At 42.8% G+C, this 13335-nt stretch overlaps 1 protein-coding gene across 1 annotated transcript; it reads left to right on the plus strand.

Annotated features, from left to right (window-relative positions):
• Positions 1 to 11984: 11984 nt before the first annotated feature.
• Positions 11985 to 13124, plus strand: tcim.L (transcriptional and immune response regulator L homeolog). Its single transcript, XM_018253471.2, has one exon. It carries the CDS (start codon positions 12067 to 12069, stop codon positions 12355 to 12357), a length of 291 nt encoding a protein of 96 aa, XP_018108960.1. The 5' UTR covers positions 11985 to 12066; the 3' UTR covers positions 12358 to 13124.
• Positions 13125 to 13335: the final 211 nt, after the last annotated feature.

The raw sequence follows: 13335 nt of genomic DNA on the forward strand, positions 1-13335 counted from the left end.
CCGAGACCAAGGGCCGAATGTTCGGATTACCCCGATATAGCCCTGCCGTTGGTGGGCATATTGGTGAAAGATCCACTCCTTTGGCAATGTCGCCAGACGAGCGGATCTCTTCATGTATGGCCATCTTATGGCTACCTTAACAAAATGTAATATTCATCCTAATGCATTAAGCAACTGGTACCCCAAACTGTGGGGCTGATTGCTTAGAGGCCCAAAGTACTCTCAGTCGTTGGCTAAATGAAAAAACAGGCATCATTATATATACTGATATTTGAGACCCTAGTAATTTCCACTTTCCATTCCCATTTGGTTAACCAAATGCTGAAACACAAAGGAAGACCAAAACCCCCCACACATGCAGAAACCAAAGTTTTCCCAGTGGGCAAAAAAACTGGGAATCAGAATGGGACTTGTCCACCTCAAGATGGTCCTCCATGGAGGAATGTGGTCAAGCATTTTGGACGGCTTAGTGCCTGAAAATATCAGTCTCTCAGCCCAGATGAAAACTTCAGCCTGTTGATGGCTCCTATCATCACATGCGTATGGGTGCAGACCTAGAAATGCTGGGGCTACATCTTCCTCCCACCTCTCTAGAGATCTGTGGATCAGAACACTTGAAACAGTTTTGCCAAATTGTATATGTTGGAGTGATGTGAGTTGAATAAACAAAGAATCATCATGAGTCCATCCACCTTAAGGACTTCAGGTAAATGTGAAATGTTTCTATTATGGTGACTATGTTCCTTTAACCAAACCACATTGTGCAGAAGAAGCAGCATAACAATTGAGCGTGGAATATTGGCTGGCGGACCAATCAGCTATTCTCAGGGGGCTAATCATGACAACTCTGAGAGAATGGCTGGATTTGATAAGTGCTACGTGATAGGGACCATTCTAGGGACGGCTTATGGGGAAGATTCTTGGAACTGACAGATTATTAAATTAACAAACACACGAAGCCCAAACCAAGGCGTATGCAAGGAAAACTAAACTAGCAGTAAATAAGACAAATTGGTTTTCCAAGTAATATAGGGTAGATTGCAAGGGCAAAACCATTCTTTTTTCTTGGTAAATTACTAATTGAATAACCTGGCGCAAGCCTTGCACATGAAGTTACCAATTTCAGGAGGAACTAATGAAATGGTGAAATGATCATATAACAGATGGGGTTCAAATTATCACAGATTTTACAATTGGTCCCATAGTATCAGTGCTAAGTTTCTCACATTAGACGCCACTCACAGCCAATGAGGTATAAATATTATCCCACTGTTACTATAGACACCATCTCTCCCTACTATACCTGCTATCCCACAGTCACACTCCCTTCCCAGAGACTATTATCCACTGTTACTATAGGCACCATCTCTCCCTACTATATCTGCTATCCCACAGTCACACTCCCTTCCCAGAGACTATTATCCCACTGTTACTATAGGCACCATCTCTTCCTACTATACCTGCTATCCCACAGTCACACTCCCTTCCCAGAGACTATTATCCCACTGTTACTATAGACACCATCTCTCCCTACTATACCTGCTATCCCACAGTCACACTCCCTTCCCAGAGACTATTATCCACTGTTACTATAGGCACCATCTCTCCCTACTATATCTGCTATCCCACAGTCACACTCCCTTCCCAGAGACTATTATCCCACTGTTACTATAGGCACCATCTCTTCCTACTATACCTGCTATCCCACAGTCACACTCCCTTCCCAGAGACTATTATCCCACTGTTACTATAGACACCATCTCTCCCTACTATACCTGCTATCCCACAGTCACACTCCCTTCCCAGAGACTATTATCCCACTGTTACTATAGGCACCATCTCTCCCTACTATACCTGCTATCCCACAGCCACAGTCCCTTCCCAGAGACTATTATCCCACTGTTACTATAGGCACCATCTCTCCCTACTATACCTGCTATCCCACAGTCACACTCCCTTCCCAGAGACTATTATCCCACTGTTACTATAGGCACCATCTCTCCCTACTATATCTGCTATCCCACAGTCACACTCCCTTCCCAGAGACTATTATCCCACTGTTACTATAGGCACCATCTCTTCCTACTATACCTGCTATCCCACAGCCACACTCCCTTCCCAGAGACTATTATCCCACTGTTACTATAGGCACCATCTCTCCCTACTATACCTGCTATCCCACAGTCACAGTCCCTTCCCAGATACTATTATCCCACTGCTACTATAGGCACCATCTCTCCTTACTATACCTGCTATCCCACAGTCACACTCCCTTCCCAGAGACTATTATCCCCACTGTTACTATAGGCACCATCTCTCCCTACTATACCTGCTATCCCACATCCACAGTCCCTTCCCAGAGACTATTATCCCACTGTTACTATAGGCACCATCTCTCCCTACTATACATGCTATCCCACAGTCACACTCCCTTCCCAGAGACTATTATCCACTGTTACTATAGGCACCATATCTCCCTACTATACCTGCTATCCCACAGTCACACTCCCTTCCCAGAGACTATTATCCCACTGTTACTATAGACACCATCTCTCCCTACTATACCTGCTATCCCACAGTCACACTCCCTTCCCAGAGACTATTATCCCACTGTTACTATAGGCACCATCTCCCCCTACTATACCTGCTATCCCACAGCCACGGTCCTTCCCAGAGGCTAATATTCCCACTGCTACTGCGTACAAGACTTCAATTTTAAAACTATTCTTTTGTTGGTTTGCTTATATCTGTTTTCAGACCCTCTAGTATTTATCTTCCATTCTGACTTCCCAACTGCTGCCTGGCTGCTGAGTGGATTAAGCTACCAGATAGCTGTTAAAAATCTCAAAACTGGCAGCTGCACAGAAAAATGTAAATAATTCAAAAACTATAAAAAGTAAAAATGAAGACCCACTGCAAATCATCAACCCTGTCTACACTACATCATAATTAATTATAAGATGATCACCCCCCACCCCTTAACAGAAAAGCACAATATATGCAACCTATGGCAGCTGTTTAGGAGAGATCTATAGAGAATGAAGTAATCTTTATAACAGCTTTCACACACATGGAAAAAAGTTCATTGCACACAGTAGCCTCTGACATTAACTAACTTAAATGCCATGCATTTGTATACAGTATATGCAAACATGACAGGCCTGCGCAAGGGGGTTTCCAGTAAGTATATCTGTGCCAGGAGCTGTGCCCGTTCAAACGCGGTGCCCATTCGTAGTACTAAATTTTCCTGCACTTTCAAGTCTTATTGCTGCAAGGCTTTCCTGTATTTTAGAACAAGCCGTCCAAGAGTCTGATAAGTGTAGGAGTATATCCATCTGTCTGTTTATAGTCTGTCTCCCCCCCAGCTTGGCGTCTCCATCCACAATACAATTGAGGAAGCTCCCTGTGTCCAAGGTCTTTCTGTCAGGGAATCCACTCTGCCCTTCCTGATCAGCAGCTGCCAGTACAATTCACCACTCAACAACCCCTAACCCGCTCACTGCTGGCACACACGTACACACTCCATGGAGAATAATAGGAGCTGGCACCAGTTACACAAAGAATAATGAGAGTACCCAGACTGGCTCATCTGTGCATGATACAGAAACTTCTGTGTGTATAATAAACTCTCACTGCTTGGTCTATAATAAACCTACTACTTTGTGTATAATACACATAGATTCACTGCTCACTGTATCATGTGTTTACATCACTACTCTGTGTATAAAGAAACACATCCTACTTTGTGTATAATATGTATATACTCACTTCTCTGTGTATTATTTATTTACATCACTACTCTGTGTATAATACTGATACACTGCTCTGTATTTAATATGCATTCACTGCTCTGTGTATAATACAGATACACCCACAACTTTGTCTATCATATATTGAGAGACAGATTAATCAAAATGCGAGTTTAGATTTTAATGGATAAAAACTCACCCGTGTTCTATTCATTCCTAGGGGTGGCCAAACAGCTACCCTTGGTTATTTTAAGGGCACTTTTTATAACATAGTTGCTTAGAAATGTTTTTTTTGTTGCCCTACTATTGGGTTACTTCGAAATGCAGTCATCAAAATTCTTGAAAACACCCCATGTGCCAGTAATTACCTAAAATGGGCATGGTGGCCTATAGTCAGGTAGCGTGTGCATGTCTGTGCCAAAAGAGATGCCATTTGCCAGTGCAGGAACCATGGTGCTCTCATTACAAAGCATGTTGGGAAGCTTAAAGGGATACTGTCATGGGTAAAAAAAAATGTTTTCAAAATGAATCAGTTAATAGTGCTGCTCCAGCAGAATTCTGCACTGAACTCCATTTCTCAAAAGAGCAAACAGATTTTTTTATATTCAATTTTGAAATCTGACATGGGGCTAGACATATTGTCAATTTCCCAGCTGCCCCAAGTCATATGACTTGTGCTCTGATAAACTTCAATCACTCTTTACTGCTATACTGCAAGTTAGAGTGATATCACCCCTCCCTTTTTCCCCCCAGCACCCAAACAAAAGAACAATGGGAAGGTAACCAGATAACAGCTCCCTAACACAAGATAACAGCTGCCTGGTAGATCTAAGAACAACACTCAATAGTAAAAACCCATGTCCCACTGAGACACATTCAGTTACATTGAGAAGGAAAAACAGCAGCCTGCCAGAAAGCATTTCTCTCCTGAAGTGCAGGCCCACGTCACATGACTTGGGGCAGCTGGGAAATTGACAAAATGTCTAGCCCCATGTCAGATTTTAAAATTAAATATAAAAAAATCTGTTTGCTCTTTTGAGAAATGGATTTCAGCGCAGAATTCTGCTGGAACTGCACTATTAACAGATTCATTTTGAAAAATTTTTTTTTCCCATGACAGTATTCCTTTAAGGTGCCCAGAGATCCAGTGTAGCAGTATAATACAGAAGGGTTAAAATGCCTGGGTTAAAGTGCTAAAATGCCAAAAGTCTATTGCTCCAAAATTAATGCGAAAACAAATACCCAAACTATTATTACTAAATTTCAACGACTTCCATAATCACAAAATCTCTGCGGCACCGATATGTATCCAGCTGTTATCAGATCCGTACTATGTAAAGCAAGATACAAAATGGAAGAATTAAAGGGGTTGTTCGCCTTTGATTTAACTTTTAGTATGATGTAGAGGGTGATATTCTGAGACAATTTGCAATTGGTTTTAGTTTTTTATTATGTGTAGTTTTTGAGTTATTTAGCAGTTCTTCCGTTTGCAGTTTCAACAATCTGGCTGCAAAGGTCAACATGACCCTAGCAATTGCACCCGATTTGGATAAGACACTCAAATATGAATAGCAGAGGATCTGAATAAAAAGATGAGTCTTAAAAAGTAGCAATAACAATTTATGTGTAGCCTTACAAAGCATTTATACTTTAGATGGGGTCAATGACCCTCATTATAAAAAAAAACTATAAACAATAATGACGACCAATTGAAAAGTTGCTTAAAGTTGCTTGGCTAATCTATAATATGCTAAATGTTAACTTAAAGGTGAAGGGCCCCTTTAAACATTGCTTGCACAATTCAGCAACAAAGAATCCACCAGTTTTATAGCAGAAAATGGCTTAAACGAGCGGCAAAAAGTGCAACGTGCCAACATCTTTCTTCTGTACCTATTCACTGTGGTGTGAAATATATATACAGTATATATATATGATGTATAAAAGATCTGAGTGCTCCTTACAGACGCCATAGTGCCTGCGCTTGTGCTGACTATACGTGAGGACAGAGAGGCCTGTGTTATTGTTGATGTTCTTGTTAAACATAACTACTCCCATCCCTCGTGGTGTGTAAACACTTTATATACACTGCATCCTGATCCACCTCTTTGTTCTATATTTAGTCTCTCTCCCCACCCGTCGCCCAGAATATTTTGGCAAACGTGTTATCTGCATGAGGCATTAGGAATATAGAAAGGAGTCCCCCGGGGATAATTGCTTATAGGGTAGGGCAGAGACAGCATTTGCCCTGGGTCCCCAGAATCACCCCATTATAACCATTGCTTACCTATATTTCCATTATATACATCAGGGATGTCCAACCTATGACCGCCAGCTTTTGTACTGCATGTCCCGGCATCTTTGTTTGACTACAGCTTCCAGAAGTGAGTGCCAATGGGCTGGTCCAGCCTAATTATGAAGGGAACCCTGGTATTAAAGGTGATTAATAAATGGGCCACCTTCCCATTCCTAAACTGCATCTAATACTCCCGCATCAACTGCCCCCATGCCCCATGCCTGGGCAGAGAAAGCAGAGTAAAGCAGCAGAGTAAAGCAGAAGGTTGGTGGCTGCTATTTCTGGCCATGTCAGGTCCATTGTGAAAACTCCCTGGTTCTGATCACCAACCAGGAGCATGTACATTATTAAAGGGGTTGTTCACCTTTACGTTAACTTTTAGCATGATGTAGATTCTCGGAGACAATTTGCAATTGATTTTTATTATTTGTGTTTTTTGAGTTATTTATAGTGATGGGCGAATTTATTCGCCAGGCGTGAATTTGTTGCGTCGGAAACATTTTGGCGGTTCTGACGCCAGCGTCAAAGATTTTTCGATGGCGCCAATCGTTCTGATGCCGGCGTGAACTTTGACGATTAGCGGAACCCATTGACTTTAATGGGCGATGGCGTCAAAATCGCCCTTTGCGAATTTGTGGCGATGCGAAACAAATTCGCCCATCACTAGTTCTTTAGCTTTTTATTCTGCACCTCTCAAGTTTGCAATTTCAGCAATCTGGTTGCTAGGATCCAAATAGCTTTAGCAACCATGCACTGATTTGAATAAGAGCCTGGAATATGAATAGGAGATGGTGTGAATAGAAAGATGAGTAATACAAAATTAGCAACAACAATAACTTTGTAGCCTTACAGAGCATACGTTTTTTAGCTGGGGTCAGTGACCCCCATTTGAAAGCTGAAGAAAAAGAAGAAAAAGGCAAATAATTCAAAAAGACTATAAAAATAAATAATGAAGACCAATTGAAAAGTTGCTTAGAACTGGCCAGTCTATAATATACTAAAAGTTAACTTAAAGGTAAACAATCACTGCAAATGCTCCTTCATGAGATGAAAGCCTGTGAATCTTTATACCAGACATGAAGACCACCAGCCTGGGTGCTACTTTGCTTTTTCAGGCCAGGACGGGGGCAAGGGGGGCAGCTTATAGGTGGTGCATTAAATGTGTTTCTGGATGGGGCCCTAAAAATCAATCAGGGGGTTTTCATCCTTCTTTAACACTGCCTTATTATGCAACTGACTTGTGCTACGTGAATCCGGTGCTGATGCTGTTATTGATGCTGCATGACAGAAGTGACAACATTGGGGCAGAAATTGGGCACCGCAACATGCCTGTGAAATTCTGGAAAAAATGCTGCGCTGGGGCTTTAAATACGGGAAACCGCGACCGAATTTTGTACCAAATCATATTCTTCAGTCACACACAAAAGGACATAGACTGCATAGTTTTCAACCATTTAAAGCAGCAGGCTGAAATGATTAATCCCCAAACCATTGTGATGTCCATTCATTTATCATGTTCATGAGCTCCTAGCAATATTTAGTGGCCAATATAGTTACCCTTTAAATTCCAACAGAAAGGTCTGTTTCAGTAGGATTAAAATACATCAAAGTGCTGGCCCTGGGATGTCTATTTACTTTAGGAAATCGTAACTGAGCTCCTCTCTTTTTATTGTTCTCTTGGGGTAAAATGTAACAATTACAGACAGAATGAGTTTCTAAGAAAAAGCACTAATTTCTACTCACACTCCCATCAAGTGGACAATAGAGCCAGGCTGCTATTTGTAGCTCGGTAACATCTTAAAGACATACTCTCTCTCACCTGGGGCTGAAATTAGAGATCACGATCAACACTGTAAGGTGGGGCCCTGTTTGAAGTAGAAAAATCACATTGTATATACTGACTATGAACATCCCTATTGTTACAGGTATGGGACCCGTTATCCAGAAAGCTCAGAATTACAGGAAGGCCGTCTCCCGTAGACTCAATTTTATCAAAATTCTAATTTTTGAAAAAATTATTTCCTTTTTTTCTGTAATAATAAAACAGCAGCTTGTACTTGATCCAAACTAAGATATAATTAATCCTTATTGGAAGCAAAACCAATTGGGTTTATTTAAAGTTTAAGTGATTTTCTAGTAGACTTAACATATGGAGGTTCGTATTACAGAAAGATCCGTTATGTGGAAAAACCCAGGTCCCGAGAATTTTGGATTAAAGGTCCCATACCATTATCATTATTATTATTAACAGGTATTTATATAGTACCAACATAGTCTGCAGCACTGTACAATTACAGGCCGATACAGATGGTATAGAGAGCCCTGTTATTCAATACAGCTTACAATCTAATGAATATATACATATGTTTGATCGTTTTTCTAATATTGAAGTGTAAAGGCAGAGACACACAAAGCTACTTGGGAAGATTAGTCGCCCAGCGACAAATCACTTCTTCTTCGGGCGACTAATCTCCCTGAACTGCCTCCCTGCCGGCTAGAGTGTAAATCACTGACGAAATCTGACATCGGGCTAGACATATTGTCAATTTCCCAGCTGCCCCAATCATGTGACTTGTGCCTACACTTTAGGATAGAATTTCAACAAATTAATGTAACTGAATCAGTCTCAGTGGGACTTGGCTTTTACTATTGAGTGTTGTTTTTAGATCTAAAGGTGGCCATACACGGGCAGATAAAGCTGCCGATATCGGTCGTTTGGACCAATTTGACAGCTTATCTGCCCGTGTATTGGGGCTTCCGACGGGTCTTCCCGATCGATATCTGGCCACGATATCGATCGGGAAGGTTTGATTTTTAACCGACCGACCCGTCGGAGCCACTTGGCGCATCGTAATTCGATCGTTCGGCCATACGGCCAAACGTTCGAATTACCCCCGATATAGCCATGCCGTTAGTGGCATATCGGGGAAAGATCTGCTCGTTTGGCGTTGTCGCCAAACGAGCGGATCTTTGAGTCTATGGCCACCTTAACAGGCAGCTGTTATCTTGTGTTAGGGAGCTGCCATCTGGTTACCTTCCCAATGTTCTTTTGTTAGGCTGCTGGGGGAGGAAGGGGGGGGGGTGATATCACTCCAATGTGCAGTACAACAGTAAAGAGTGACTAAAATTTATCAGAGCACAAGTCACATGACTGGGGGAAACTGGGAAATTGACAATATGAATAGCCCCATGTCAGATTTCAAAATTGAATATATAAAAAAATCTGTTTGCTCTTTTGAAAAATGGATTTCAGTGCAAAATGCTGCTGGAGCAGCACTATTAACTGATGCGTTTTAAAAAAGATTTGTTATTTCCATGACAGTATCCCTTTAAGGGAAAGCTCTAGCATATAGATGCAATTTATTGTAACCCTGAAGACTAAAATGATCAGGGACCCATACAGTTGGTCTTCTAGTGCTGTTGTGCCATTTCCTATACACAGGAGCAGCTCTGTCCAACCGAATTTATTCCCCACACCCCCTCACCTTCCCTACGCCGCTGCTCTATTCGCTGCTTCTCTTTATTTGCAGCCCCAAGACGACCAGGCGATGAAGCATGGCAGCTGTTTCTACTAAATCTTTTTCCTTTTCCCCTGTTTTCCTTAGTTACAGGTTGAATCACTGTACACACACATTGAATCACTGCAGCCAGTTTACATTCGCTGAATGCCAAGGTAGAGTGGAGAGCTTCTGCTTGTTCAACATTGCTAAACACGTTACCCCGACCAGTAAAGCTCAGCAGATGTTTCCAGTGAGGCTGATAACAAGTTGCCGGGAGAGGGTGGTTTCTGCCGGGATGAGAGTCAAACATTTGGGGGTTTGAAGCATGTTTTTTTATTTGACACAGGAGAGTCTCTGGATTACAGTAAAGTAACTGGGCCCTGCAGCAAATTCATTTTGTGAATGATACATTTGTCATAAATAAAGTGTTTATCAGTTAATGATACTGAGTCCCCTATTCCTCCTGAGATCCCCAGCAAAGGGTCTGTTCCCTGTTCTAATGTTCCTGATTTTAACATTGCATATCCATGTCACTAAAATGATCTTATCAGACAGCACCTCCCTGGGCCGCACGCAAGGGTAGGACTGGGCCAGGATACCGGGACACCGGGAAAAAACCTGGTGGGCCCCGCTAGTCCAGACTTTCATCCATGGCCACATAAGACTGTGCGGCCTCTGATCTCCTCCATGCGCCAATCAAGAACAGTACAGAAAATAAGGAACGCATTGGGGGGGGGGGGTGTGTGTGTAGGGGGGGAGAGGTGGCAGTGTCAGACCCCCCAGTCTGATGGTGCCCCAAAAAGTTACAGGGTCTGTTTCTTCTATAGTTAAGTGAGATCAGATTAGTGCAATTTGGCTCCTCCCATAAATTGCCTAAAGGTGGTCATACACAGGGAGATCCGCTTGTTTGGGATCTTTCCCCGATATGCCCAAATCTCAGTGAGAAAGGGTCTTTAACGCCCAAAACATGTTGTGTGGACAAAAATAAAAGCGTAATAGCAGTTAATTATCTGCCTAGTGTATGATTCCCAACCCTCTATGATGATTTGATAGATTTAATTGGATGCCTAGGATGGAGTATCCTGGGAACCACTACACGGATAACACTTGGCTAAAATTGCAGCTGACTGTGAGTAACTGTACAAGTATCTGGAGATATATTGGTATAAAGGGGGCCTTGCATGGTCCAATAAAAGATGATAACTTGGTACCTGTGTTGACAGCTTATTGGCCATGTAAAGGACACACTGGTGGACCTCTCCAACTGTCATATGGCTGAAAATTGATCAGATGCCAATTAGGAAGGTTTGAAAATCTTGTCCAAGAAGGACTGCATTGATGTGTTGATGCAGGGTCATATGTGGTGGTGTAACTAGAGGTTACGGGGCCCCTACGCAAATTAATTGTAGGGCCCCCAAAATCTCCAGAGGTGACCTGTTATACCAATATATTGACACTGCTAATAATTTAGGGGCTCATGGGGCCTCTCTATTTCTCCTGGGCCCCCCTGCAGTTGCAGGGTCTGCTTTCTGTGTAGATAAACAACAGATAAAATCCTAGTTTGCAAAGCTCACAATTCAATATAAACAGATACTTATAAATATTATATTCCCAAAATAAACAGATTCCTATATCATATACCCAAAAGATGAATCCTAGCCTGCACAGCTTACACTCCAATATCATATACCCAACAGATGAATCCTAGCCTGCACAGTTTACAATCCAATATCATATACCAAACAGATGAATCCTAGCCTGCACAGCTTACACTCCAATATCATATACCCAACAGATGACTCCTAGCCTGCACATCTTACAATCCAATATCATATACCAAACAGATGAATCCTAGCCTGCACAGCTTACACTCCAATATCATATACCCAACAGATGAATCCTAGCCTGCACAGCTTACACTCCAATATCATATACCCAACAGATGAATCCTAGCCTGAAGAGCTTAAGTATAGGCATTATGTAGAAGTATAGTAATATTGCAAGGCTATAGTACTATAGAAATACAATACAAGCATTACCCTGGGAGTTCTATAGATAACAAGTAAAGCTTGGTTTACACACACATATATATATATATATATTACACACATACACAGGGGCAATTGAATGGGCAGACTAATGTTACAGAGAGGTATACAATGCAATATAAGGAATATTACAGCGGTAATAACTGCCATAGGGATACTTAATGTAACAGACAATGTAGAGCAAAGAGTAGAAGAGACCAACTGTGCACCCCAAGAAGAACGCAGATGAAGAATGTTCCAAATTCTTACTCGCACAAGATACTGGGAGTTTGCGCAGAATTGTATCCAGAACTCCCTGGGGAGAGGAAAGGGTTACTGCCAGATCCCCGGCCCCTCCCCGGGAGGAGAGTGGGCGGAGCCATAAAGGCTCGGACAGGATATAAAAGCGGGCAGAGCTCACGGAGCAATTCACAAGCACTTGTGCTATCGTTTCATAGGAGTCGTGTGCAGAACTAGCAGCAGCACTAGCGTCAGTCATGTCCGTGTCTCTGAGAGTCAGTCCGTCCGTGCACGGTTATCACTTCGACACCGCCTCCCGCAAGGCGGCCGCGCACAACATCTTCCAGGGGGTCGACCAGGACTCCCTCCAGCGACTCTTCAAAAAATCCGGCGACAAAAAAGCCGAAGCCAGAGCTCGCATCATCTTCTGCATCGATCAGGACAGCGAGGAGAAAGGCCGGGCGCTACAGGCTCTCAGACAAAGGACCAGGGACAAGATCCTCCAGTTCCTCAAGCTCCGCAAGATTCCTCTCAAGGTCATCACCTGAAGGGCTGGCCCGCGGAACTGACACTCTAACCGCAGGCATCCTGATATATGATGCTCCAGTATTCAGAGACTAGCTCCAAGAGCTCACGCTCCAGCTTGGAGATGCTTGGCCAGAGAGCTTACACTCCAACAGACTGTGCCACTAAAGCTTAAGATCCAGAGTCCAGAGAGGCACACTTCAGCTAGGAAATGCTTGGCCAGAGAGCTCACACTCCTGACAGACCGTGCCACAAGCTAAAGGTCCAGAGAGCACACACCCCATGGAGATGCTTGGCCAAAGAGCTTACACTCCTGACAGCCTGTGCCACAAAAGCTGAAGATCCAGAGTCCAGAGATCCCACACTCCAGCTTTGTTAGGTGAGCTTACACTCCTGACAGACTGTACCACTAAAGCTAAAGATCCAGAGTAAAGAGCTCACACTCCAGCTTGGAGATGCTTGGCCAGAGAGCTTACACTCTGACAGACTGTACCACTAAAGCTAAAGATCCAGACTGTTTCAAGAAGCTGCAGAGACTGGTGCCCATCACGGCAGGTGGAGATGCCCCAGGGCTGCATCGGGCAGAGAAAGGAGAACCCCCCATTAGAAGGCTATGGGGGGATGGGGCACAGCCCACAAGAACTAATAAGACAGATATGTAGCAGAGCACTGTGTGGCTTGATGCTGCGCATTGACTTTTCTTCTTCTGGTGCTATAAACTCAATCAGTGATGATATTTATTCCACTGTGTTATCTCCTGAATAAATTCATATTATTGTTATTATTTTAACTCTGGCCTCTCTCGTTTGTGTTTCAACTGAACAAAGGGTGTTATAAATATGCTATAGATCCAATACACTGTATCAGAGTCATAATCAGCTCAACCCTCACTATACTCTGATAAAGGGTTTCTATAAATGGGTCTTGAAATGGTCCTTAATCTCTCTAAATTGCTATGTACTGTGCAAACCAATATCAGTTACAAACCAGTGTTCTAGCAC

This window comes from Xenopus laevis, chromosome 3L, assembly GCF_017654675.1.
Source record: "Xenopus laevis strain J_2021 chromosome 3L, Xenopus_laevis_v10.1, whole genome shotgun sequence".
Lineage (NCBI taxonomy): Eukaryota > Metazoa > Chordata > Amphibia > Anura > Pipidae > Xenopus > Xenopus laevis.

Coding starts and splice junctions, on each gene's coding strand:
- tcim.L (XM_018253471.2), top strand. CDS start 12,067: ATGTCCGTGTCTCTGAGAGTCAGTCCGTCCGTGCACGGTTATCACTTC.